Source organism: Choristoneura fumiferana, chromosome 28 (assembly GCF_025370935.1).
Source record: "Choristoneura fumiferana chromosome 28, NRCan_CFum_1, whole genome shotgun sequence".
NCBI lineage: Eukaryota > Metazoa > Arthropoda > Insecta > Lepidoptera > Tortricidae > Choristoneura > Choristoneura fumiferana.
In genome coordinates, this window is record NC_133499.1 from 4954576 (window position 1) to 4981706 (window position 27131).

The 27131-nt window shown below is 36.6% G+C and overlaps 4 protein-coding genes across 9 annotated transcripts in view; 3 read left to right on the forward strand and 1 right to left on the reverse strand.

Moving 5' to 3' along the window:
- Window positions 1–322: 322 nt before the first annotated feature.
- On the forward strand, window positions 323–12253 carry LOC141443806 (putative fatty acyl-CoA reductase CG8306). Of its 2 annotated transcripts, none has more exons than XM_074109168.1 (4): window positions 323–434; window positions 8647–8852; window positions 9339–9590; window positions 10412–12253. In XM_074109168.1, the coding sequence occupies exons 2-4, from the start codon at window positions 8655–8657 to the stop codon at window positions 11492–11494; spliced, it is 1533 nt and encodes a 510-aa protein (XP_073965269.1). In that variant the 5' UTR covers window positions 323–434; window positions 8647–8654; the 3' UTR covers window positions 11495–12253. The 2 variants fall into 2 exon arrangements, with proteins under 2 accessions (XP_073965269.1, XP_073965270.1); XM_074109169.1 differs by having other exon boundaries at window positions 323–425.
- A 2634-nt stretch (window positions 12254–14887) lies between these two features.
- Window positions 14888–16206, forward strand: LOC141443798 (uncharacterized). The gene has a single exon (XM_074109162.1). It carries the CDS (start codon window positions 15161–15163, stop codon window positions 16130–16132), a length of 972 nt encoding a protein of 323 aa, XP_073965263.1. The 5' UTR covers window positions 14888–15160; the 3' UTR covers window positions 16133–16206.
- Window positions 16207–16904: 698 nt separating this feature from the next.
- Window positions 16905–19899, reverse strand: LOC141443820 (uncharacterized). Its single transcript, XM_074109181.1, has 3 exons — window positions 19845–19899; window positions 18441–18666; window positions 16905–17118 (listed from the first exon to the last, which is right to left on the reverse strand). Exons 2-3 carry the CDS (start codon window positions 18657–18659, stop codon window positions 16993–16995), a joined length of 345 nt encoding a protein of 114 aa, XP_073965282.1. The 5' UTR covers window positions 18660–18666; window positions 19845–19899; the 3' UTR covers window positions 16905–16992.
- Window positions 19900–20925: 1026 nt separating this feature from the next.
- sff (BRSK family serine/threonine-protein kinase sugar-free frosting) overlaps window positions 20926–27131 on the forward strand; it is a 74868-nt gene continuing 68662 nt past the window's right edge. For 3 of the 5 annotated variants that reach the window (XM_074109306.1, XM_074109309.1, XM_074109310.1), the window contains exons 1-2: window positions 21511–21784; window positions 25621–25807. In XM_074109306.1, coding sequence (XP_073965407.1) covers window positions 25723–25807 — 85 coding nt within the window. In that variant the 5' untranslated portion in view covers window positions 21511–21784; window positions 25621–25722. Of the gene's footprint in view, window positions 20959–21510; window positions 21785–25571; window positions 25808–27131 lie in introns of those variants that run through there. The other 2 variants (XM_074109308.1, XM_074109307.1) reach the window with 2 other exon arrangements.

Below are 27131 nucleotides of genomic sequence, written 5' to 3' on the forward strand. Positions count from 1 at the left end.
CTCTAAGGGGATGATTTTTATGATTCAGTGAAATCAATTTTTTTTTTAAGTCTACACTCAGCATATCCCGACATGCTCTTGGCAGGTTTTTCTTTTTTTTTATAAAGGCAGTCGAAGTTTTTTTTTACCCAATTTCCCTCATATATGTTTTTCATCAACAGTCGGCAATTAAATATATCATTGTATTGTATTGTAAGCAACGTTCCTCAACCTAGCCGTCATTGGACAAGCGACAAGCGGAGCGGGCAAAACCCGCTCCACATTAACCACGCCCTTTGTACAAGCTGAGCTGAGAGCAACAAGTACTTACTGCCTTACGATTGCAGTATTCGCTTACCGCTTGCGCAGTAAGGACGTCGCAGCTTGCAATAGTGACGTGAAAAACCGGTTTTGGAAATCAAATACTTACCAGAAACAGTTCAAAGGTACACAAGGTAAGGTTCAGTTAGTGTGTTTAGATAATATTGAATAGTTTAAACAGGCGGCGACGCGTTTATAAAGGTATTTGAGTTAACCGTTATGCGGTCAGTTGGTGTTACGGCCTATTGAGAAAGATGACCATTAGCTATAAAAGCAAATTCCAATTTCTCAAGTTTTTTTGTAGTGCTTCTTTGAAGTTTGATCTTTTTTTTTAAAAGTATGTTATTTATTTATGTATTCATTTATAAGTCATGTTCATTACATTAGGTGACATATTATTAAATAGTAGGTACACGACACCCTGTTAGGGTATAAAAATGATAATCCTTAAAATATTTTACTCCAATAATTCATTATATCCACGGATTAGAAGAGTGATGTCATTAAAATACTAATGCTAATATAGGTAATAAGAATTTATTGTGAATTTTCGTAACTTAATTAGATTGAAATTTAAATGAAATTTAATTTTAATAATGTTCAATGTCAAATTATTATTTTCAATATTATTATTAATGTCATCATTCAACTATTTCGTGTTTTTATCTGTTTTAGAATAGAATAGAATAGAATTTTTATTTGCATACAATAGGTAGCTACATCGGCGTTCTTAGGTGGTATGTGACAGTTAAGTAACTTATTCTGCTATTTGTACTTTTAAGAGGAACTAGCGTTTTTGGGGTCAACTAGGAACTACAACTAGTTTCGCCATGTCTGTCCGTCTGCCTGTCCACGGCTAAGCTCAGAGACCGTTAGAACTAGAAAGCTGTAATTTGGCACGACTATATACTCAGCAGCACAAAATTTGGCCCACCCTTCATACAAAATTACCGATTCCGCATACCTACATTTGAGGGCCAGATTTTTTGCCCCTCAGTATTCATATCAATCACGGCGACAAAGTGGTAAAATAAAATAAAAATTAGGGTATATACCTCCCATAGACGTAAAGTGGGGGTGCTTTTTACTCGATATCTATTTAGATCGATTGGGGGGTTGCCAAGACGATTTTTCGATTCAGTAATCTGATTGCGAAATATTCAACTTTAAAGTGCAAATTTTCATTAAAATCGAGCGACTCCCCCTCTAAAATATAAACTGTTGGGTGGAAATAATAGAAAAAATTCAGGATGGTAGAGTACATCAAATTTACAAGGAAAATTATAACGGCTAAGATTGCTTGATAATTATAGGAAGTTTAAGAGTAAATAGCAGCCTAAGGTATAAAATATAAACTTGGAAGATTCCGTACACAAAACGAAAGCGGCCGGCGAAGTGCCAGAACCGATATGGCGGCGTTTCATGATATGCCTAGGAATTTCATGATCTGCCTAAACTGTCCCAATCATGAAATGGCGGCGTTTCATGATATGCCTAGGAATTGCTTATCATGATCTGCCTAAACGTCACTAGGCAAATCGTTGAACGGTGATTATGTCCCTAAACCAATTCATGAAATGGCGCCATTTCACGATATGCCTAGGAATTTCGTGATCTGGCAGATTTTACGATTGGCCGCCGACATATACACCATGTTATTTTTGAATTCCGTTAATCAAATGAAGTTAATTTCTCTAAGAAACTTGTGGCCTAACTCTTAGGCCGTCTTGCAGGTAAAAATAAATCTAGATTTAGTAATTAATCCAGGCATATAATCTAATCTTGACATTTCCATACAATTTGACACTACTAAACTGAGCTTAAAGCTAACTCGAGATTTATGTGTTTACTGCAAGTGGGCCTTACTGTTTAAAAGATAGTAAAGAATTAATTATTAGCAGTAAAAAGGCGTAAAGATCCTTTATTTATGACGTTTTTTCAAAGTCCATCGAATCCCTTTTTACTTCACATACATTTAGCAAAAAAAAAATACCTATATGGATTTTTTGATATCTCTCTTATGTTTCACGTCAATGTTACTTGTTAAGTTTGTTTATTTTACAGTTTAAGCCTTCATTCACAATTTAACTATTAAAAATAACCGTGAAGCTATTATAATGTATGAAAAATAGACCTCAGACCTACCAAGTATACACAAAAAAAATCATAAAAATCGGTTAAGCCGTTTCGAAGGAGTTTGATCACAAATATTTTTGATCCGCGCGAGAATCCTACTAATCCTACGTCCTACTAAGTAATCCTACTAATATTATAAATGTGAAAGTTTGTGAGTGAGTGAGTGAGTATGTGAGTGAGTGAGTGAGTATGTTTGTTATTTCTTCACGCTGAAACGGCTGGACGGATTTGGATGAAATTTAGCAAAAAGCTACTTTATAATCTGGATTAAAACATAGGATACTTTTTATCCCGATTTTCCCACGGGATAGGGATAAAATCTTTAAATAACAACCACTAGGCTTAGTCATGAAATTTGACATGATTGTTTTTAATGTAACGTCAATGTAAACCACGATTAAATTTTCGGGAATTCCCACGGGAATTTTTAAAATCACGAAATTTCAGTTCAGCTGCTGCATCTAATGATTTAGGTACGTGTGCGAAGACGCGGGTAAACACTAGTTTTATATATTAGAGATTAGATCGATTTATTGGGTTTGACCAGGCAGCCCTTAATTTTTAGGTACCTGATGATGTGATATACCTATCCGGAATATATATATATTTTTAAATGTATTGAATTAAATTAAAATTCAGTTTGTCAGCTTTCGATTACAGAACTCTAAAAAGTGTGTCGTAGTTAGTCACGTTTGGCTCACCGCTTTCTTGGTTAAAAAACATAAACAGATATTAAATTATACAGTATTAGGTGAACGCAGTTCAGCCACAGATTGTATTTATCCCGTCTAGTCGAAAATCAATGATTAAGTTGTAATTTTAGATAAGTTTCTGTTCAAAATTTTAGTAAGGTATTTCTCTTTAATTTTTAATTGTTTTTAATTATTCAAAATTTCTTTTCGAAGTTTTGTCTCCTAATTAATTCGTTTCAAATATTGTGTTCCTTACAAATTATGTGATGTTAGTATTTAAGGTATTTATTGTATGGGCCATGTTGCCTGACATAAATGGTTTATTATTAATATTTAATTTTTAATACAATCTTTTTTTGCTGGCTGTACAGTCACTAGCATTAATATCTGCCACAGCGGAGCGTGCAAAAATCGGCCCTAGAATTAGAATGTTATCAGATATTTATGCACGCTTGTTGTGTCAGATATTGGTGCTGGTGACTGTACTTTTCGCTGTGAAAATACACTTGAATTGTCATCTAACACAAACATAACCCAATTTCAAGTCAATCAGAGCACGGGAAGGGTCAAAATGAACTTGCAAGATCAGTCGGTTAAATAATCTAACCAACTTATAAAAAGTGAATAATCCCAGACTTCGTCATTTCAGTGAACAGATTCTTATCAAACATAGCTAAAAACCAATGTAAGGAAACTCGCTTTCACGTAAACAAACCGCATCGAAATCGGTCCATCCGTTTGAGAGCTACGATGCCATAGACAGACATTGGCGTAGAAACTTATAATAAGGTCAATGTGGCCAAGACCGGCATACTTCATTTTTTTTTTACCTCGGAGTGATCTAGCTGCGTTAATTATTCACCTGCGTTAACAATTGTACTTGCATACGATGAAGAATTTCATAAATAATAGTTAAGCTATAGAGACAGATCATTTTATTCACAAATCAAGCAAAAAAATAGCATTTTCTAAAATTCGGCGAGTAGACGGACTTCCCGTGTAGTTTAAGGTAAGTCCGTCTAGTAATGATATCGGCCATACTATGGGTGCTTATATGTAAGTATTCGAATCCTTAAAAAAATGAAACAAGACAATGAAAAGTGTACTTTAAACGTGTTAACATAAGGTTTAGATTCGGAATAAACACAATTTTTCTTTTTCAAAGGCAAGTCCGGCATATATTACGTAAATGGGGTGGTAAACCTTTTTTGGCAAAAAAATATATAATAAGTACTTACTTATTTATAAGGTTTCCCAAATAAAGGATCAATTGAAATTTTAAAATGTATTTTAATAGTTTAATTTTTAATTTACTGAGATCAAAGAGGGTCACCTAGCACTGATAGTGCAAGCTTTGCTTAGTTTGGGGCTAATATTTATTTGATTATTTATTTATTTGATAGGTATTTTTAATTTATATTTCGGTGACATAGTGCCACAGCATAGTGCTGAGGGTGAGGGACACATTTCGTACTAGTTTCAAGATCAAAATGCCTTATGAAATCGTAATAATATTGAAATCTAAAAACAGTTGGTAACTTCTGATTCAAGGGAAGTCCGGCATATGACGGACTTGCCTGTACATAGTAGACGGACTTTCCAACTTAACGAAATTTTATTGTGATAAATGATGGTACGTATAATTACAAAGTAAACCAATTTCTGATAATTAAACACAGAATAAAGATAGCTGGTTCTTATATTACTTCTGTAGTTACTTTCTGGTGCAAAATCTGTCCACGAACTATTTTTAACAATTTGTTAGCAGAGACCGTCGCACTATCATTTCGAGTTCCATACAATCTTACTTGTTAGGCGGATTGCTCTGAAGTTCGTTGTCACAGCGCCATCTGTTTTAGAGTGAGGGAACAAGCGCGACAAACTGCTTTATATACTGGACGCTAAAGCAGGAACCGCTTTCAAATTCAAAAGTTTATAACGTGTTGACGGACTTGCCTCATAGACGGTCTTGCCCCATTGACCTTACCCTTTTGCGTTGAGGGTCCAAAAGACCCCATCAGCTGTGTTGAAATATATATAACAAGAAACTCGGATACAAACATTGTATAGTCTGTTCAATATAGGAATGGACAGAAGGAAAATATGCTCTTTATAGTGCACGCTTTAGGAAGTAATTTAATAAATTGCATTTTTTTAGTGTACACACGCTCCAAACTTGATTCTAATTAAAATATCGAAGATATCAGTATTAGTTTCATCTATTCATTAACTAGCTGTTACCCGCGACTCCGTTCACGTAGAATTCGTTTATCACTATCCCGCGGGAACTATGCAATTTTCCGGAATAAAAACTATTCTATGTCCTTCCCCGGGACATCTACTATCTGTATACCGAATTTCATATACATCGGTTCAGCGGTTTAGACGTGAAGAGGTAGGTAACAAACAAACATACAAACTTTCGCATTTATAATAAATATTAGTGAGATTACCTTGCTCTTTTTCACGTCATAATTTAAAAACAATAAAAAAACTTATCCTATTTTTCTAAAAACAGAAACGTCTTAGAAGCAGAGGTAAGCATCATTCTGCAAGAAACGGAACGTGTATAATATTGTTAACTCAAGAAATATTCTGTACATTATTTATAGTTTTTAATCGTCAGTTTGAATCTAAATGTGATGACTTTTAATCATTATACAAATAGTTAACTTTTCACAACTAAAGCACTGCACCAAATTTGATTAAGTTTGGAATGGAAAATAGCTTGAACTTCAGCAGGAACTACGAGTAGAATATTTTTAAACAGGGAATGAGAGCGGATGAGTCCACGAAACACAGTTATTAAATCATCATCATCATCATCATCATGTCAGCCGAAAGACGTCCACTGCTGGACATAGGCCTCCCCCAAGGCTCTCCACTCAGACCGGTCTTGTGCTTTTCGCATCCACCGCGATCCCGCGATCTTAACCAGGTCGTCGCTCCATCTTGTTGGAGGCCTACCGACAGCTCGTCTCCCGGTCCGCGGACGCCATTCGAGAACCTTTTGACCCCATCGGCCATCAGTCCTGCGAGCAATGTGCCCCGCCCATTGCCACTTCAGTTTCGCAATTCTTCGGGCTATGTCGGTAACCTTAGTTCTACTCGAATCCGACTCGGCTGGGCAGCGTTCGGGAGGCTTCGCAGTGTCTTTTCATCCAAATTACCGCAGTGTTTGAAGTTAAAAGTCTTTGACCAGTGTGTGTTGCCAGTGATGACATACGGATCTGAGACGTGGGCGCTAACGATGGGCCTCATGAGGAAGCTCAAAGTCACTCAAAGGGCTATGGAGAGGGCTATGCTCGGGGTTTCTCTGCGGGATAGAATCAGTTATTAAATGTATACATATAAATTGAATTAATATTATGTAGCAAATTACGTACAAATATTGTGTTATTTTGTAAACACATTACGTATTAATCTACTTACAAAATAAATAAAAATTATGACTTCATCTTATTACTTATTTTATTCATCATCATTATTACGACTTCATAAAAAATGTTTAGAACTTCTTCTGTGACTTGCTAGTCCAATGTTCTCCTGAATGGAGTATATATCTATGGAAATCAAGGTGGTTTTCCACCGGCGAGGCGAGACGAGAATTGAAAATTGAATGGCGGCGCCCGCGGCGGGCGCGCGAGAATGCATACAAATTTCAATTCTCGTCTCGCCTCGTCTCTTCTCGCCACGCCGGTGGAAAATCACCATCACGCGATAAAAATACCTACCTGTCACTGTACTTTGGTACGCAACGTCAGACATAATTACGTTGTTTGTTGCAAAGGTGCTAAAGGTAAAATATCGTCACTACTTTGAAAAAAATCTTGTATCTCAAATCAATACGTCAACAAAATTGACCTTTGATACAATGTTCATAAATTTCACTTAGAAAAGTATCAATTTTGATGTACGAGCTTTTTCAAAGTAGTGACGATATACATAATCGTATGTCAACCACCACATTTGTGACGTAACCTGTACACAGTGTCGAGAAACTGAATATCTGGGTAAATATTCGACGTTTTTGCGGCGTTTTTTTTGTCGTTACCGTTTCGGCAAGTATTATTACGAATAAAAGAGAATGCTCAGGGTTAAAAAAAAACCTTTGACTGTCGTAGGTCATAGGTATAGGTAGGTAGGTCGTAGGTAGGTTTGGATGTCTTAGGTGAGGTAGATTAGTCATTTTATGAGTAGGTTATGTTCTATGTTAGTCATTTTATGAATAGGTCATGTTCTAGGTTAGTCATTTTATGAGTAGGTTATGTTCTAGGTTAGTCATCTTATAAGTTGGTCATTTTTTAGGTAAGTCATTTTCTTGGTAGATCATGTACTAGGTAAGTCATTTTCTTGGTAGGTCATGTTCTAGAAAAGTCATTTTCTGAGTTGGTAATGTTCTAGGTAAGTCATTTTCTGAGTAGGTCATGTCATGATCTAGTTAAGTCATTTTCGGAGAAGGTCCTGGGTAAGTCATTACTTTTTTTCATGGTATAGGGGGCAAACGAGCAGGAGGATCGCCTGATGGTAAGCAAAAACGAAGCGAAGCGATTACTATTTAAGTACAGCTAGTATAATAAGTTGTATACATAAAATGCTGTTAGTAACGGATGTGTAATGTTTTTTATAACAACTATTTGCGAATTTTCATTTCCCATAACACGAATATCAGAATTTTAATTTGTTGAAATATTCAGAACTTAAGAAAGCAGTATGAAATTAAACAAATTCCCGAATATCTGAAATCATATTGGTCAATTTGCATATTTGTGTTATGCTATACACTATCGTTATCGCAAAAACACTGGTCCTAAATCGTTTGATATTTACTCCGCAACCGACAGTTTTTTTTTTAAAGTATCCACCTTCGTGGCCATTATTAAGTGCTTAAATTAGGCGATACGTGTATGACAATGGATGCGATATAATTACGATTAGGAATAATTCATGACAGAGTAAATTAATAATTTTTCTATTATTTAGTAGTATATTAAATAATTATCCAATTATACGCGTGTTGATATTCGTGTTGATTGTACCACTAGGTACGTACAAACGTACGCACGTAAAATGACCTTTCTAGAACATGACCTACTTATAAAATGACTAACCTAGAACATGACCTACTCATAAAATTTGGATGACAATAAATAAATAAATAAATTTAATATTAAAAATAAATTATCATGGGACACTTGACACCAATTGACCTAGTTCCAAACTAAGCAAAGCTTGCACTAAGGATACCAGGCAACGGAGAAACATACTTATATAGATAAATACATACTCAAATACATATTAAACATCCAAGACCCGAGAACAAACATTCGTATTATTCATACAAATATCTGCCCCGGCCGGGAATCGAACTCGGGACCTCAAGCTTCGTAGTCAGGTTCTCTAACCACTTGGCCATCCGGTCGTCAAACAATGCAAGTACAGTCAACATAAAATACAGTCGGCAAAACAACTTGAATTACAACTGTAATTTTTAGCAAAAACTATTGTTCTTTTCCAGAACCAAAGATGGCTGAGGACTCTCAGGTCCGGGCGTTCTACACGGGGAAGAACTTCTTCATCACCGGCGGCACTGGGTTTGTGGGGCTATGCCTGATAGAGAAGATTCTCCGCAGCATTCCTGATGTGGGGAAGGTGTATCTTCTGATGCGGCCCAAGAAAGGCAAGGAGATAGCTGAACGGCTGCAGGAGTTCCATAAGAATCCAGTGAGTACGGGATGCTTAAAGTATACGTTATGTATTTGTTGATTTCCGTTAACATCGGCAGACGACTTGGATATAATTCATTGGATAGCAAGCAAAACAAAAATTTTTTCGACAATAAGGCATATTTTATGAAGTGTCATTGAAATTTTTGCAAGGACCTTGTGCAAGGTCATTGCATCTTGCTCGCTAATCCTGCCGTGAAACAGCAGTGCTCACTGTTGTGTTTCGGCGTGGAGAGTAAGACAGCCGGTGAAATTACTGGCACTTGAGGTATCCTATCTTAGGCCTCTAGGTTGGCAACGCATCTGGGTTGCAGGTGTCTAATCTCTTAGGAACTTGCTCGTTTGCCATCTTGAATTTAGACTAGCCGTACCTTAATTTAACTCTCCTCCCTCATCTCATTCTGTTGAACCTAATTATTTCCACACATTCAAGAGCATCCAGACAGAACCGTGCAACAATTCTCTCATTCATTTCTCTTCACAGATCTTCGAAACCCTACTCGAAAAGAACACGACGGACATCTTCAAAAAGCTGGTCCCTGTAGCCGGTGACGTTGGCGAGGAAGACCTTGGTCTTCGTCCGCAAGACCGCCAGATACTGGTGGACAATGTCAACGTGGTGATACATTCGGCAGCCACCCTGGATTTTCAAGATAATCTTAGGCCTACTGTGAAGATTAACGTGCTGGGAACGAGGAAGGTTATGGAGCTGTGCCAGCAAATCAAGGATCTTAAGGTAAGGGTACAGAATACCTGAGTTGAGAGTGAGATGATTGAATGCAGGGTTTTTAAAGGGAGGTACGTAATTTGTGCCAAATAGTGCCAATGGTGCACTGCAACTCAGATAAATGTTAAGAGCGTTTATACCTGCTGAGCTGGCAACGTTGCATTTTTGTTAGTTTTTCTCGATTATTCTATAAAAATTGAATGAAAATTAAAAACGTGGTCTAATGCAATGTGTGGTCCAGAACCGGGGATAATATAAAAACAGAAGCTCTATAGATCGCTGGTAATTGGATCATCATGGTCCCACTTAATTAAAATCAAAACTTAACTTCTGGTTTTTTTCTAACAAACTTAATCGTAAATTCAATGTACGCCATCCTTGAACCTAACTGCGTCGCCTGTCACGCTACAAATATCAAACATTTTGCTTTACATTGCTTCTTCGAATAAACTATAAAAGTAAAATTCCCTGAAGTAAGTAATGTGGTTGCGTTTGTCGAGTACGATCTACGTTTTAATTATTTGCCCGTGTTATAGGCCACACACGGTAGAATTCTTCTTAATATATAAGTTAATGTGTCTACTTCAATAATTATTCGTGATAGACTTTTATATTCTTTAAAAACGCATTAATGTTCATGGAAGAGAACAGCGCGCGATAACTGAATTCCACGCGGGCGAAGCCGCGGGAAAAAGCTAGTATGTTATAAACATTTTAAGCTATACGATATTTTAACAGAAAAATAATTGCCATTCCAATTCTAGTGAAGCACATCAAAAAACAACAAGTCATCCAGTAATTATATAAATCCCATTAAAAATTCCTTTCAGGTCATGATACACGTATCATCGGCATACGTCAATTCCTACCTCCTCGAGACTCGTGAGAAGCTCTACGAAAAACCAGAAGACACAGAAAAAGTCATTTCTTTAGTCGATAGCCTGAGCGACGAAGCTCTACAAACAGTCGAGCCGAAAATTCTCAAAACACACCCAAACACATACACCTTCACAAAACATTTAGCAGAGCATGAGGTCGCTCAGTGCGCTGAGAAATTCCCTTGCACCATCGTTAGACCCAGCATGATCGTAGCAACTTGGAAAGAACCTGTTCCCGGATGGACTTGCTCCAAAGTAGGACCGCAAGGTTTCCTCATGGGAGCATCCAAAGGTGTGGTAAGAAGACTGCCTTTGGCTAAAGAAAACATCGCCGACTACATCCCAGTAGACGTTGTTGTCAACGAGTTACTAGTAGCTGGTTTCCAAGCAGCCAAACAGAAGAGCGGCTTGACGATTTACCACTGTACTTCTTCCACACAGAAACCCTTCAGATGGCAGATGATAGAAGAAGAAATAGCCGTCATAATGCATAAGTATCCCCTCAAAAGCGCTGTCTGGTATCCACACTTGAAGTTCGTGAATTCACTCCTGCTTTTCAGAATTTCGGCGCTCATAGTCCATTTTATACCGGCTATACTGTTGGATTTGATGATACGCGTCACAGGGGGTCGTCCTATACTATTCAGGCTGCATAAGAACGTGTGGAATTCGCTGAATCGTTTGGAAAAGTTCATCTTTACCGAATGGAAGTTCCACAACACGAATTCTATAGAGCTAGCGTCGCAGTTGAATGAGACTGATAGCAAACTGTTTTACATAGATATTTCGAGTATTGTTTGGAAAGATTATTTTACTAACTTACATTTAGGTGTAAGAAGGTATTTGAATAATGAGAAACAAACCACGATGGATGCAGCGAGGAGTAAGCAGATGTTTTTGCTGGCTATTCACGTTGTATGGCAGATTTTATTCATGTGTTTGCTTTGGTATTTGGTAGCTATAATGACTGGCTTGACAATGACGCAATCGGCTTGGTCGGTGCCTGCGTTGTATATTCTCTACTGTTTCTTGTAAAGGTATTTTGGAGAAGGCTGTGAGATTATTTGTTAGTTCTTTACCTCAAAGCATAAATTCCTTGTTGCGTTTCACCGAATCGCATTTCACCTCAATCGTATAATTAATTATAGCGTCCTGTCACCATCGTTTATTTTTTTAGTCTCATTTCACCTCGATGTGCATTAAGTATAGCCTTGTCTCAATCGTGTTTTTTTTTAGTCGCATTCACCTCAATCGTGTATTAGTATATTTTAGCGCAAACAACAATTAACGCGTCAAATTAATTAGAGTCCCAAGCAAACATCGATCGCGGCGAAACACGTCTAGGGTAAAATACTACACGAAAAATCAGATGCTACAAATTTATTATACTAAGTAAAAAGCTTCGCGAAAAATCGCGTGAAATGCTCTTCGGTGAATCGCTACAAGAAGTTTATGCTTTTGAGGTAAGTAAAAGACTAACAAATATGTGAGATGAATTCGTCAAAAGAGAATTGATCTAACTTGACGGAAATCAAAATGGCGACTTAAGCTGCGTTGCGAGGAATGTTTCTGAACCAATAGAAACTACTACACTAAAGCTGCGCAGAACAAGGATAGGTAAATGAAGCGTTACTATTGGTTCATGACAAACACATTTCTCTCAACAAATCCTCGCACATCTCTGGTGGAACGATTCCGTAAAAGTGGAGGTGTGGGAATCGACCAATCTGATGAGTTAAAAATATACTGTCACGATAGGGGTCATTGATTGAAGTATTACGTAAGCCCCATGGTGGATGGTAACGTCAGCAACAATCGGTTCGATCCCCTATTGGGGCAGATATTTGTATGAATTGAATACCTAATACGAATGTTTGTTCTCGGGTCTTGGACCTTTAATTATGTATTTTATGTATTTATCTACACATGTATGTTTAGCCGTTGCCTAGTATCCATACTACAAGCTTTGCTTAGTTTGGGGCCAGCAGGGCTACTTCGAAACTCGAAACTCGGAAGTTCGTGTCGTGCGGTCCCTCTCGCTCTCGTATTAAATAGTATAAGTGTCAGAGGGACCGCACTACACGAACTTAGAGTTTTGAGTTTCGTAGTAGCCCTGCAGGTCAATGAGGGCTATCGTTTTTTGTCTTACTAGATGGCGCCACTGTTGCGTGAGGTTTTTAATTGTGGCTTTCAAAGTCTGTTATATACGGGCGTGAAAACAAAGTTTAGATTAAAATCATATTTAATACATCTTAGAACCGTACCATAAAAATATCGAGCAACCACAGTCTTGCGTAGTCCCGTTTTGTTCGGAATAAAAGGGAGGACAAAAGTTTTCGAAAGACAAAACTGTCTCAAAACACAAACATTCATTGCCCCAATTAATTTCAGGTATTGCAAAATATTCACAAAAATATTCTAATTATAAATAAACCCGCGTAGCTCACCCAAAAACTATGAGATTTGACATTTCGGAGACCTCACGCTACTGTAGCGCCTCTAGCGGCGAATTCATACGATATTGATATTTATTTATATGTACGAAATATTTAAAAGTAACTTTTTGTAAAGTATATATACTTTATGGTAATTAAAATTGTTTGTTTTCTAGTTTTGAAGATAGCTACAATAAAAGCTTGTAAAATAAATATACCGTTTTTTAAGTAAGCAGGGGGATGGGGTTTAATCTTTACCTACTTTTGCTGACATGGGAGTCAAAAGTTACTAAATTCTGTTTACGTTATACTTGAATGGTCCCATGGCAAGGGGAGCGGGGCGGGAGGTGGATTCCAACGATTAGTACAGTCACCTGCATATATCTGCCACATCCTACCGGCCCTAGAAAAAGAGTCGTATCAGTTTTTTTTTTATTTGTTGAATATGAGCTTGAGGTCCCGGGTTCGATTCCCAGCCGGGGCAGATATTTCTATGAATAATACGAATTTTTGTTCTCGGGTCTTGGATGTTTAATATGTATTTAAGTATGTATTTATCTATATAAGTATGTTTATCCGTTGCCTAGTATTGGTTGGTGTCCCATGATATTTATTATTTATTTTTTATTATGCACGCGTTGATGTGTCAGATATTTGTGCTGGAGGCTGTACAGTCGACTTCATAAACTTGTGAGCAAAATTTTATAAAAAATATCTGAACAGCTTCTACGCCGTTAACAATAGAGTCGTGTTCAGATATTTTTGATCAAAATTTTTGCTCACAAGTTTATGAGCTCGACTGTACTTTGTACCTATACGATTGGTACTTTTTGGAATGCATAAGTACCTATTTCTAAGCTGAATCTCTTAAAGCTAATGGTTATTTTTTATGATAGAATAATTGTTTTTTATGTTATTTTGGTGATAAGTACTTAAATAAATCTTAACAAATGGATTCTGATTTTTATTTATAATTTACTAGCTGTTGCCCGTGACTCCAGAACTATGCAACTTTACGGGATAAAAACAATCCTGTGTCCTTCCCCGGGACTCAAACTATCTGTACACTGAATTTCATCTAAATCGGTTCAGTGGTTTAGACGTGATATATTCGTATCGCACCGTCCCTCTCACTTTCGTATTAAATAATACTAGCGTTTACCCGCGGCTTCGCACGCGTAAATCGTCAAATACAGCAGTTGAATTAAAATTCCGGGATTTCATTAAATTGTCGTGGGAATTCCCTAAAATTACATCGTGGTTTTCATTGACGTTAAATTAAAACACCCATGCCAAATTTCATGACTCTAAACCCAGCGGTTGTTATTTCGAGATTTTATCCCTATCCCGTGGGAACATCGGTACATCATCACAAATACTACGAAACTCGCAAATCGAAGTTCGTATCGTACCGTACCGTCGCTTTCACTTCCATATTAAATGATAAGATAAGCGTCAGCGGGACCGCAACATACGAAGTTCGAGTTTTGCACTTCATGGTATAGGGTCAGCAGGGCTACTACAAAACTCGAAACTTGAAGCCATCCCTCTCGCTCTCGTATTAAATAGTATAAGTGTCAGAGGGACCGCACGACACGAACTTCAAGTTTAGTTTCGTAGTAGCCCTGCAGATTTGACGGTGGAAACGAGCGTCAAGCAACTGCATGTGGCCGCACCTTTATAGGATGTTTATTTCAAGCTTAAACGTTTTATGATGCCAAGAGCGCGAAGCTGTTAAACGTTTTTTGATTGGTCCCATGGACAAGCAACAAAAAAAATACCCAATCAAAAAAGTGGAAAAACACGCCTGAAAATATTTCATTCTGGCAATTTTTAACGTTTTTAATTTTTAGTTGCAAATAAATTTCCTGTAATGTCATTATTATTTTCAGGTTATTTTTAATACATTATTATTACATTACATTAACTTGTCATGAACTTTTAGTCTTATGTTAGGTTTAGTTCAAAATTTTGACCTGGCAACAGCAACCATGTCAAGATTAAAAAGTTATCACTGTCATTAACCGCTTGAAAAAAAACTATCGCGCAACGCTTCTCTTTTGGAATTTATGGTACTGTAACAAGGCTTCCTTTTGTGTTACTTCGCGTGAATGTTGTAAAATTTCAACTGCAAATCGCATCAACAATGCGCGATTAGCGCACATAATAACAACCGGGACGCGCTTACACGATTTTGATAACACGGGCTCTTTAATACGGATCAATATCGTAGCTGCGTCGCGATGTGCAGTAGCGTCACTGGCTAATGGAGGCAAAGGCAGGCGTTCACCACCATTGGATGAAAAGCATGATGGACCCGGCAGGCGGCGAGAAATCAAACGACAACCGCTCATCAGTTAAACGCGAGAAAATGGCGGAGACATACAACGGCTCCGATGTTAATTACTCACAGAACGACGCTCGCTTTCGTTGCGACGTATGCGATCTTACATTCGAGGGACTCGAGTATTTGATGCTACACAAAAAGTTCCATGGAAGCGACAAAGACTCCCAAGTTGTCCGCGAACCGGAGCCAACAACTCACAAGGAGGTTGCTAAGAAACGAAAGAAGTACCGTTGCGATCATTGTGATGTGAAAGTCAACAGTCAGTACCATCTCGATATTCACCGAAGCAAGCATGAAGGCATCACTTCCAAGAAGTTTATTTGTGAAGTATGCGATCGCTGCTTCGTCGCCGCGCAGTTTCTTAAATCACACATGCAAACTCATTCATCAGTGAGTACTATAAACTGTGAGATATGCGGCAAGAGCTTCACCGGTCAAGCTTACTTGAAACTACACATGCAGCTCCACAATGACATAAAGAAGTTCAAATGCTCCAAGTGCGATGAAATGTTTCCAACGAAGAACTGTCTCAAAGTACATATGAAGAAACATACGAAGGTTAAGAACTTCAAATGCGATATATGTGCGAAGCTCTTTGTTTCAAAGATAACTATGGAGAAGCATAAGCATACGCACGAGGGGCAGCCAGTGGACTGTCTTGTGAAATGTCCACAGTGTGACCGCACGATGCATTCATCGTTGCTCCGTACCCACATGACACGAGCCCATCCTCCCAACATTGACGATGATGTTAAGCGTCCATACAAGTGCTCAACATGCGGTAAATCGTTTATTGTGAAGATTAACTTGAATCTTCATATACGGGTGTGCCATCCGGACTTGGCCGAACCAGAAGAAGAGGACGAAGATGTTATGACAGACAACTCTTAGCTTATATCCTAGTTTAGTATGTTTACCCTATCATGTATTATCGGATATAATTATACTTTTTTATGCTAACCATTTGTGTTGGGTTTTATTTATTTCCCCTTGTGACCTCTAAGTCATAATACTGGCCGGACTACCAGGATGTAACTACCAGATGGTCTATTATCACACAATCTACAATACAATACAATAAGTATACCAATTATAAATCTACATAAGTATACCAAATTTTAAGTCAATACAACTACTGAAAGTTGGTTGATTTTAACTTGCAAGATTTCATTACAGACAGATAGACAACGGGACAGGTGAAACTAAATAAAAGCTTGTAATAAATGTTTTTTTTTTTTAGTGACTAGAGATGGAACTACGAACTGCCTTTGTGCTAGTTTGTGCACTTAACTCTAGTCTATTAGGTAGTTTGATAGCACATGCAACACTCAAAATCCTACTATGTCTAAACCGCTGGACCTATTTAAATGAAATTCGGTAAGTACCTATACAGATAGTTTTGAGTCCCGGGGCAGGATACAGGATAGTTTTGTCCTGTAAAATTGCATAGTTTTCGTACTCATCTCGTTCTTGTAGTAATAAGATCTCATAGTAATAGATCAAATATAAACGTGGTTACCTTTCACAGAACTTGACTACTTTTTATTTAATTCGCGACTACAGTATTATTATTACACAGTTTTAACTGCGTTGAATATTTTTAATAATAATTGTGTTTTTGTCTTATAATAAGAAAGTAAATTGAACTAAACAAAACAAACAATGACTTTCAATTGATTTTATTTAAAAACTTAACCCCTATGAAATGAATAATTATTTAATTCTACTGGCTGAATATAATTAAGTCCATTTTATTTTTCTACTTTCTGAACTTCTACTGAGTCTGTGGTTGTTTCTGCCTCATTTTCCTTGACCTCTTCGGACGTCTCTTCACTTTTTTGTAATTCTGCCTCTGCTTCGGCTTCCTTGGCCGCTTGCTGTTAAAAAAAAAGTAAATGGTAATTACCCTTTTCAGCTTGATAAATCATAAAAGATGGCCGCTCACGCCAGCCAATTTTAAGGTGACCTTTGTCGTAAAACTTTGGCTATTCACCGATAGATGGCGTTATTCTTAAGATATTGCAAAGAAATGAAAATACTATCTATATACTTCGCCCCTCTAGTCCTCTAACACAACACTATTGATTGACGTCAATGAAAATTTAACCTTATAAAGATAAATGTGAAAAAAAAGATTTTATCGATTTTTGATGGTTATCTTCCAATAAGTATTTTTTGGAAAATAAAATGCAATTCAGTCTTTATGTATATTGTCTTAGAGTGCGACTTATAGTTTTTTTTGTTCATGTCTGAATGCTTTTCAATTAGGTACATTTGTTTTTTTTTTGTGTGAGCACCTATTTTATACATTCTAACCCTACTTCCACTGTCCGTCCGTCACGAAACACAACAGTGGAGGACTCCTTGCCCGCAACTCTTGCGATATCGGAACTTATTCAAAAATGTTATAAGGGTTGATCAACTATTTCGTGTCGTTAGAGCGTTTTCACACTACTTATCCGATCCGATATCGGTATCGGACGACGATACAATATCAGAGCAGGTAAAATCTATGAAATATGTACCTGTCTTTCACATTGTATTGAGATCGCTCTGAAGCTAAATCTCTATTTATAGGTATACCTGTATTTCTGTACTGCTTACTGTGTTAGTATGCAATAAAGAGTTATTGTATTGTATTGTCCGGCCCGAGCCGACACCGATATGTTCGCGGCACCATCGGGCGCCCGTAGGCTGACGAACGATAATGTTTGTATGTGTGCTATGCGTGTATTATCTAAATTGTTTGTTTGTGCGCAGAGCCCGATGCGTGGCGGCCATTTGAGCCGGCTATATCAGAACGATTTTGTCGGCTATCGGGTATCGTCCATCGTCGTCCGATACCGATATCGGATCGGATGATGTGAAAACGCTCGTATTCTGTCCCGTTAGCGAGGAGACCAAAGCAGTACCTACTACTTGCAGTTTAATTGAAGAAAATGTTGTGTCACATTATACTAACATGCTTATTAGGTGACCAATGAAAGGGCTGAAAACTACCACAAAATTTGAATATAAACTTAAAGAGTTTAAAGAGTGACTCAGGAGACCGTAACCATAGCAACGAGTGTCAAGAAAAAGTTGAACGATCCATAAAGAAAAGTAACTCAATTATGACAAGAGTTAGTTAAGAAAGTAGAATCGAACCTTGCATTTAAAGCCCCCATGGTCCGAGACACTCTGTGGCCTATGTACATACCTCAGCTTTCCTCATATCCTCGTCCTTTTTCTCCTGGAGCTCTCTACTGACTTCCCTGATCAGCAGCAACTCCTCTTGACTCTTCGGGCTGAGAGTGTCAAACACTTTGACGACCTCCGAATCAGGGTCGCTCAGATTGGAGACGAAAGCTTCGTAGCGGCTGCGAATGATTCTGAATCTATCCAGGGGTACTTGGTCGTATAGTTTGTTTGGAGCCATTTTGTAGCTAAGGATGTAGATAAGGAAAAATTAATAAGTTTTTATAAAATATAACATTTTTAATACAAGCTTTTTTGCTGAATGTAGGTAATTTTTGTTGACTGTCATCGAAACTACATTTCAGTACTGAATTTCAAGTCGAGTCATTGTCCATTGAGGACGTGCCGTCCTGTGGTGACGATCCTCGCCGAACTACCAGGATGTCACTACCGAATTATTCAAATCAAATCAAAATACTTTATTTTCAATAACAATTTGTATAACAGTGTTTAATGGCTGGAGCCTCCTTTTAAGCTCGATAAAGCCTGTGTCAGAAGGCACCGCTCCTCTATAGTTATAGTCTGCATGTATAGTCAGCATCAAAAGTAGTTGGTCACTCTATTACTCTGTCGCATTAACGCATTTATCACTTGCATGGCGTTACGTACTATTACGTACGTATACGTACGTATTAATTGTATTGTCACCATATTTATGTAAATCATTATGTTTGCCATAGTACTTAAGTAAGTACTATGCCAAATTTCAAGTCATTCCCAACACTGGAAGTGCGTCAAATTTTAACTTGCAAGATTTAGCCCGTACATACATTACATACACAATTATACATACATTGCAAGTAAAATAAAAGTTTAATGACCCGGATAACTCACGTCTTAAATCGAGTTTAGCTCGACATGTTTCGGGCTAATCCGTAGCCCGAAACATGTCGAGCTAAACTCGATTTAAGACGTGAGTTATCCGGGTCATTATATTTAATATGAGTGAGTCTCACGGTAGTTTCATGTTTAAAATAAAAGTTTGTTAAAAAAATTACATGCGAGGTTTAGATAGTTATATTTATGTCCCGTTCTAATGTAATAAAGGCTTACAAAATTTACCAATGGTCACTGTTTTTTTATAGTTATAATATCTAAAATAAAATAAATAAAAATACCAGCAACAAGATTAAGCATATTTTGGTGCGATGGTTAAACCTACCTCCTTAAATAAAAATTGTAAACCTACTCAGAGCAAAATATTAAAATTATAATAATTGTATCCATTCATTCTAAATAATCAAGTAAAATTATAAACATTGACTGCAACAATCCTATTAATTAAGGATTAGTAGTTAATTAATGAAATGTACTTGTATTTTTTTTATTGAAATAAACAGCTTTTAATTTTTTTTTTTTTACCTACCTTTATTGACGTTCTACTTTCCTCACGAACAAGGAAACTATGAAAAACTGACTGTTGGAAAAAATTACGTAAGCGGTTTTTTTTTTCAATCAACCAGGGGTTGACAACCTTTTTACAAAGTAATTCTTACTAATATTATATATGCTAAAGGAAGTTCGTATCGTTCCTCTCACTCTCGTATTAAATAATATTAGCGTCAGCGAGACGACACTATTACGAAGTTCGAATATTGCACCTAGTATAGGGCGTCTGTAACTTATTCACGTTAAAATCAATCGAGTGTGGTATGGAGTTTAAGAGCCTGGAATGAGATCCCACGATCTATAGTTTGAGATTCCACGGGATAACGATAAAATTATGAATTCTTGGTAGACGAAGTCGCGGGCAAAAGCTGGTATATTGTGTGTTCGTAAGTATTTGCTTTTACGTAAAACGGCTGGGCGGATATTCTTCTTTACAATACTAAGAATTGGGTGAAAATCAAATTAAAAAATTCCAATACATACCCAAAAGAAACTATGGGCCACGTTACTTTAATTTGTGAAATGAAAATACTAAAAAATATAATCGTTTATAACCATTCTTATCTAAAAATGGTTTTATTAAGACAACCTAACGAAATACATTTTATTTATTTAAATGTATTGATAAAAAACGCAAATATATTATTGATTTATTTTTATCGACGAAACTCAAGTGCTCTATTTATCTGACGAGTACAGTCACCAGCATTAATATCTGCCACAGCGGAGCGTGGAAAAATATCTGACACGTCCTTCCGGCCCTAGAAATAGAGTCGTATCATATTTATGCACGGTTGTTGTAACAGATATTGGTGCAGTAGACTGTACCTATGCGTAGCTGCTAAAAATATATTATTTCCAACAAGAAATGTTGACGGCAACTGAAGTTAAATGTTAACTTAATTAATAAAACTTCAGCAGAAATAATTAAAGTTCAATGGAGTTCTTTATTTGCATAACATTTGACTTGCTAACGATGGTTGACGGTTAAAAATCTCATTCTGTAGAGGAACGGTGTTTCAAAGTTTTATAAGTATACACATTCATTGTATGTAAGCATTGTATTGGGTTCAAAGACCCACCCAATTGACGTAAGCATCCAAATTATTTGACACTTTTGAGTTTTTTTTTTTTTTTTCAAACATTTTCACTGATTCTTCAAGTTGGGTACTTAACAGAAAACTGGACTACTACTACACTTGTTTTTCCTTTTAAGCTTTTATTTTTATTTTTTATTTTATAATCATAACAACAATCAGGGGTAATCTCTTCCAGATAACTTTTAGATTTTGGATAAGGGAAATTTGATTCTACATAAAATAGAAGGACATACTTGAGCACATTAGAAGTCGCGGCATTAAAAAGTCGTATGCACCTTTTTTTTCTTTTTAATTTTCCGCGTAACATTTTTTTGCCAACTTCAACTCTTTATTCAAAATATAATATACCCATCCCCTTTTCCAGGATTAATTTGACATAATATTCTACTCAATATTGTTAATAAAAAAATAAAACACTAAAACCGGTTCAAAGGGCATCGACATTAAAACTCTAATAGAAACGCGTGAAACGAAACGCAAAAGCACCCCTAACTAATGACTCACTCCGTTCACCCTCACGATTTCCGCCGAAGTTTGCCGACCTCCCCCGAACTGCGGCGTACAAGCTCACACCGAAACATACCAAATTCACAATAATTATGTAACATACTAGTCTTATAAATTAAAAAATATATTTAGTGAAATGTTTTTGAATATACGGTGCCCAGTTTTATTAAGAAGTGTCGTTCAATTTGTTTGTTACAACTGTTTAAGTGGAGCCAGATTATATTGATTTTCTCGTGCCTGACAGTGTATGCGGGAAGTGATATACAGTGCATATAATATATATACATGTAGTGAAGTGTAATTTTTTATAGTAAGTGCAATATTCGTGCTAAACGAACAAAAAAAAACTAGCGACTGAAAGGATATTTCTGTGCCTTGGTAATTAAAAAATAAAAAAAAAACTGCAAAATATCAAATTCAAAAATGCATTATATTTTACTTTTAAAAATTTAAAAATGCAAAAAAATAGAAAAACATCTGTTTAAAAATAAAACGTGTTTAAATTTATTTTTCTCGACGCCATAGGCATTTAATTAAGTAACAAAAACAACTTTTTATTAAATTACATTGTTCCTGCGTTGTTTGTTTACTTCGTAAAAATGATGAGGATATGACGATCAATACTGTGTCTAAAGTTGTAGGTGGATACTATTTTTAACTCTGAAAAACACCCTGCATCTAGTCACTACACTACCATGTCAATTTCGATTTAGACAAATTCATTTTAATATACGTTTTAGAATATTATCATTCTGATTGTCGGTATATGCATCAAAATATATTTCGGAGGTGGTTGCGTATTCTATACTTGTATCTACGTTTAAGTTTCGTACACGTTTAGAAGTGTTAAATTGTCATATAATAAATAACTAGGATACTTTTTTTGACGAATTTGACAACCTAGAATGAAATTTCAATGTAAGAGTAAGTGCAATTAGACTTTTCCGATCGATCTACTAAAATGAGTAATTATAGATTTTTTTACCCGCGTCTTTAATTACATAGTATGTTATTTATTACTATTAAATATGAATTTAGTATGGGTATACGTCGCATTTTATCGGAAAAGTTCATATTCATAATGCTCTCTCAATTAGCCAAAGCACCCATCGTACAGCCGTAAATTTTTAATTTTTACATTCGACACTAAATAATAAAGTTCCATATTAATGGATATGAAAATGTCACTCATTTAATACAATAATTGATTGACACTCCGGGTGCCGTCATATTTCGATTGAGATCTGATTTTTCCCGATGAATAACTATTGTGCAGTACATTTGTCCTATATCCAGAATTGCTACCACCATCTTGCTCGCTAATCCTGCCGTGAAGTAGCAGTGTGTTTCAGCGTGGAGAGTAAGACAGCCGGTGAAATTACTGGCACTTGAGGTATCCCATCTTAGGCCTCTAGGTTGGCAACGCATCTGCAATCCCCCTGGTATTGCAGGTGTCTATGGGCGGTGGTAATCTCTTACCATCAGGAGACCCACTTGCTCGTTTTCCATCCAGTCGAATAAAAAAAAGCAAATAATTATAATATAAATCGTACTTGTCAAACCGAACGCCACTAGTTCAGCGACTTTTAAACATAATTGACTCGATGTACGCCAGCTCAATTGACGTTGCCTACAAACATCAAAAATTTTGCTTTACATTGCTTTTTCGAATAAACTTTACAGCTTAATACCAATAAAAACATTAAAAGTCGTTCAGATTGACGCATACGATATATAAATTAATTATTTTTGCTTCTGTTGAAGGGACAGTCTGTACAAGTAATATTGCTTATAGAGGGTAAAATTGCTACGTTTGACGGTACCATCGGAAGAAGGTTGCTAATCCCTGGCAAGTATAGAGATACCGTCCACTAAGCATCTAAACATAACCATTTAGCTTTATGTTTCTCTTTTTTCAAATAAATTAAATCTACTTTTAAAACAATAGAGAAACGATTTCGCGTGTCACGAACCTATTATTTTTACGAAATGAGGGCTATCGTTTTTTGTCTCACTAGATGGCGCACTGTTGCGTGAGGTTTTTAAGTGTGGCTTTCAGAGTCTGTTATTACGGGCGTTAAAACAAAGTTTAGATTAAAATCATATTTAAAACACCTTAAAACCGTACCATCAAAATATCCAGCAACCACAGTGTTGCTTAGTCCCGTTTTGTTCGGAAAAAAAGGGAGGACAAAAGTTTTCGAAAGACAAAACTGTCTCAAAACACAGACATTAATTGTCCCGTAACGCATAATTGCCATAATTAATTTCAGGTTATGCAAAATATTCACAAAAATTTCTTGTTATAAATAAACCCGCGTAGCTCACCCAAAAACTATGAGTTTTGACATTTCGGAGACCTCACGCTACACTAGCGCCTCTAGCGGCGAATTCATTCGCGATAGCCCTCATTCTATTAAATCTTACCATTAAATTTTAACTAAGTTCCACAGCTTTATTTCTGCTTAAAACCTATCGCACTCAGAGTCTCGCATTAAATGTAATGGATCCAAAAACACTACTAATTTGCCTAATATGTATTATAAATGTGAAAGTTTTGTTTGTTACCTAATCACGCATAAACTAGTAGAGGAATTTTGATGGAATTTGGCGACAAACTTCTGAAGATTATTAACGCCATTTTAATCGACGACTATAAGTACGGTATCCGATTTACTTCGAACAACGTTAATGCGGTGTCTTAAAAGCTAGTTGGCAGGTCTCCAATATGTTAACTTGACATGATTTGTTCAAATATTTTGTATCTCTAATGGTCGCTTGACAAGGTACAGCGACCATAATATACAAGGTGTAAATTAAATAACTGAAAACCAGAAAGTAGTTTGCCCAATTGTAGAATCTTTTAAATCAGGTTGTGTTTGTGTTTTTTAATCTCTTTTTAGGATTCCGGAGCCAAAATGGCAAAAACGGAAACCTTATAGTTTCGCCATGTCTGTCTGTCTGTCCGTCCGTCCGCGGCTTTGCTCAGAGACTTAATGCTACAAAGCTGTAATTTTGCACGGACATAAATGTAAACTATGCCGTCAAAATGGTACAATAAAAAGTAAAAAAAAATTTAAGGTACCTCCCATAAACGTAAAGTGGGGGTGATTTATTTTTCTCACCCAAGCCTATAGTGTGGGATATTGTTGGATAGGTCTTTTAAAACCATTAGGGGTTTGCTATGACGATTTTTCGATTCAGCGATTTGTTTGCGAAATATTCAACTTTGAAGTGCAAATTTTCATTAAAATCGAGCGCCCCCCCCCCCCCTCTAAAATATAAACCGGCGGGTGCAAAAATTTGAAAAAATCCAGGATTTAGCGGCCAAGTTTGCTTGATAATTAGTAGTAGTTTAAGAGTAAATATCAGTCTAGGGTATAAAATATACCCAAACTTGGAAGATTCCGTATAAAATACGAAATCTTTAGAAAAATATTACTTAATTTTTTCCTAACGGCTACGGAACCCTATTTTGGGCGTGTCAAACACGCTCTTGGCCGGTTTTTATTTTTTATTTCATCTCCAAATTCGTTACTTTTACGGGTTTCGGTTTTACGGGTTTGTATTTTCGATATGATTTGATTAATTTTTAGTTTTACATAAAGTAAAAATTATTAAAAAAATATATAGAAACTTTTTTGTTTGTAGCTGTTAACACCTCAAACAAAACCTTGGTCTTAGACGAATATTTTATTTTATGCACAAGAGCAGTAATTTTATGTCGTCTAGATCTTGCATAAATACCAACTTTACGGGCATGAGAAGTGAAAATGTTTTTGTGTTACTGCTTCTACGATTATAATAGTTAATAAATACGCACATAATTACCAAGTACTACCAAGGCACAGAAACCTTTATATGTACTTCGTTTTTTAGCATTAGAAAAAACATAATCAGTCTTGACGAGTCTTTTTATCGAAAAACTTAAAAAAAAAGTAATTATTAATTACTTTATAATACCAAAAGCATGTAAGTAAATGACCATTAACGTCCTTGCTAATTGTTACTATTTGCTGTGACTTATTATTCAAGTGTTTTTCAATAAAAATACACTTCACGACTTACCTTCCTTCGAATGCAAAAAAAAAACAAAGTATAAATAAATTTTAAAAAATACCGCTGAAACTTTAACAATAATTCCAGTGCCCAAACCGTTATGACAAAATTAAAAAGTAAAACACCACAGACTTACAATAGTTTGCGTCCAAAATGATGCGTGATGACTGAGCGGCATTGAGGCTCAGGATGGAATCTGCGACGACGTCCACGGAGGCCTACCAGTATGTGGGGCCCTTCAGATTGGAGAAAACCCTGGGAAAGGGGCAAACAGGTACATTTCTACTTAATTTTTTGGTCTTAGCATACTTTGCCATGCTTTTGCAATGCTGGGGGGCTACGGAATTCGAAAATCGAAAATGGTATCTTACCGCTCTCAAGGTTTGAAATTTGTATGGCAGCGCCCGCGGCTCGCGGCGGGCGTGCGAGAATGCATTCTCGTCTCGCCTCGCCGGTGGAAAACCACCATCACTCAAGGGCCAGCAGGGCTACTACGAAACTCGAAGTTCGTGTCGTGCAGTCCCTCTGACACTTATACTATTTAATACGAGAGCGAGAGGGACGGTGCGATACGAACTTCGAGTTTCGTAGTAGCCCTGCTGGTCTTTACCTACTACGAACTACTTCGAATGTTGCCGTCCCGCTGACCCTAATTTTATTTAAAACGAGAATGAGAGAGACGGTACGATACGAACTTTAATTTTCGACTTTCGTAGTAGCCTGCCTCCTGTTTCATATGGACGAACGATTTTTTTTAAAACTACAAGTAGGTACTTCAGGATTGTTATAAAACTTACTTAACCTAACTTAGGGTATAAGATAATCCAGAAATCTATTCTGAATTTAATGTTTGAAAAAAAATCGTTCGTCCATATAAAACAAGTGGGAAATTAATCATTTTATGCGTTAGGGTATGCGCGCACGAGCAACTTTTGTCTCCGCGACTATTGTTTCTCTCACATCACTATGGGTAGTCGCGTCGCTACGTGTGCACACTTCCATACTAACCCATAGACTTGATGTGAGAGACAAAATAGTCGCGGAGACAAAAGTTGCTCGTGCGCCTACCCTTATACAAAATGCCATTATTCCATATTATGGATCAGTATACACACTCTCATTGGATGTTACGAGAAAAGTTCATAATAATACTGTTATGTAATTTAAACGTTACCTATACTTTTCAGCAAGTAATACACTTTGTTGTTATGCTAAATGTTTACTATGATTTACGTTATTAGCCGGAACTTTGTTATACAAAAAGTTTTTAAATCTGATTGAACCACTTATCAATAGGTAGATTTCGAAGAAAAATCTATTTGAAGATAGTTTTTCTGGTCACTTTGTTACAGCGCCATCTAGCGTGCAGTAGCAAAACCGGGTGCGCATTTTTTCACATAAGTCCTATTATCGGAAGTCTGAAAATAACTCTCCTTTAATAAAAAGTCATCTACAAGATATAGGTAGTGAATAATGTACTTCCATCGATAAAAGTTGGATCTAGATGGCGTTAGTATCGTGAGGTTTTCTTTGACGTTAGGGTACGGTCTTGCTCGCAATGAGGGCTATCGTTTTTTGTCTCACTAGATGGCGCACTG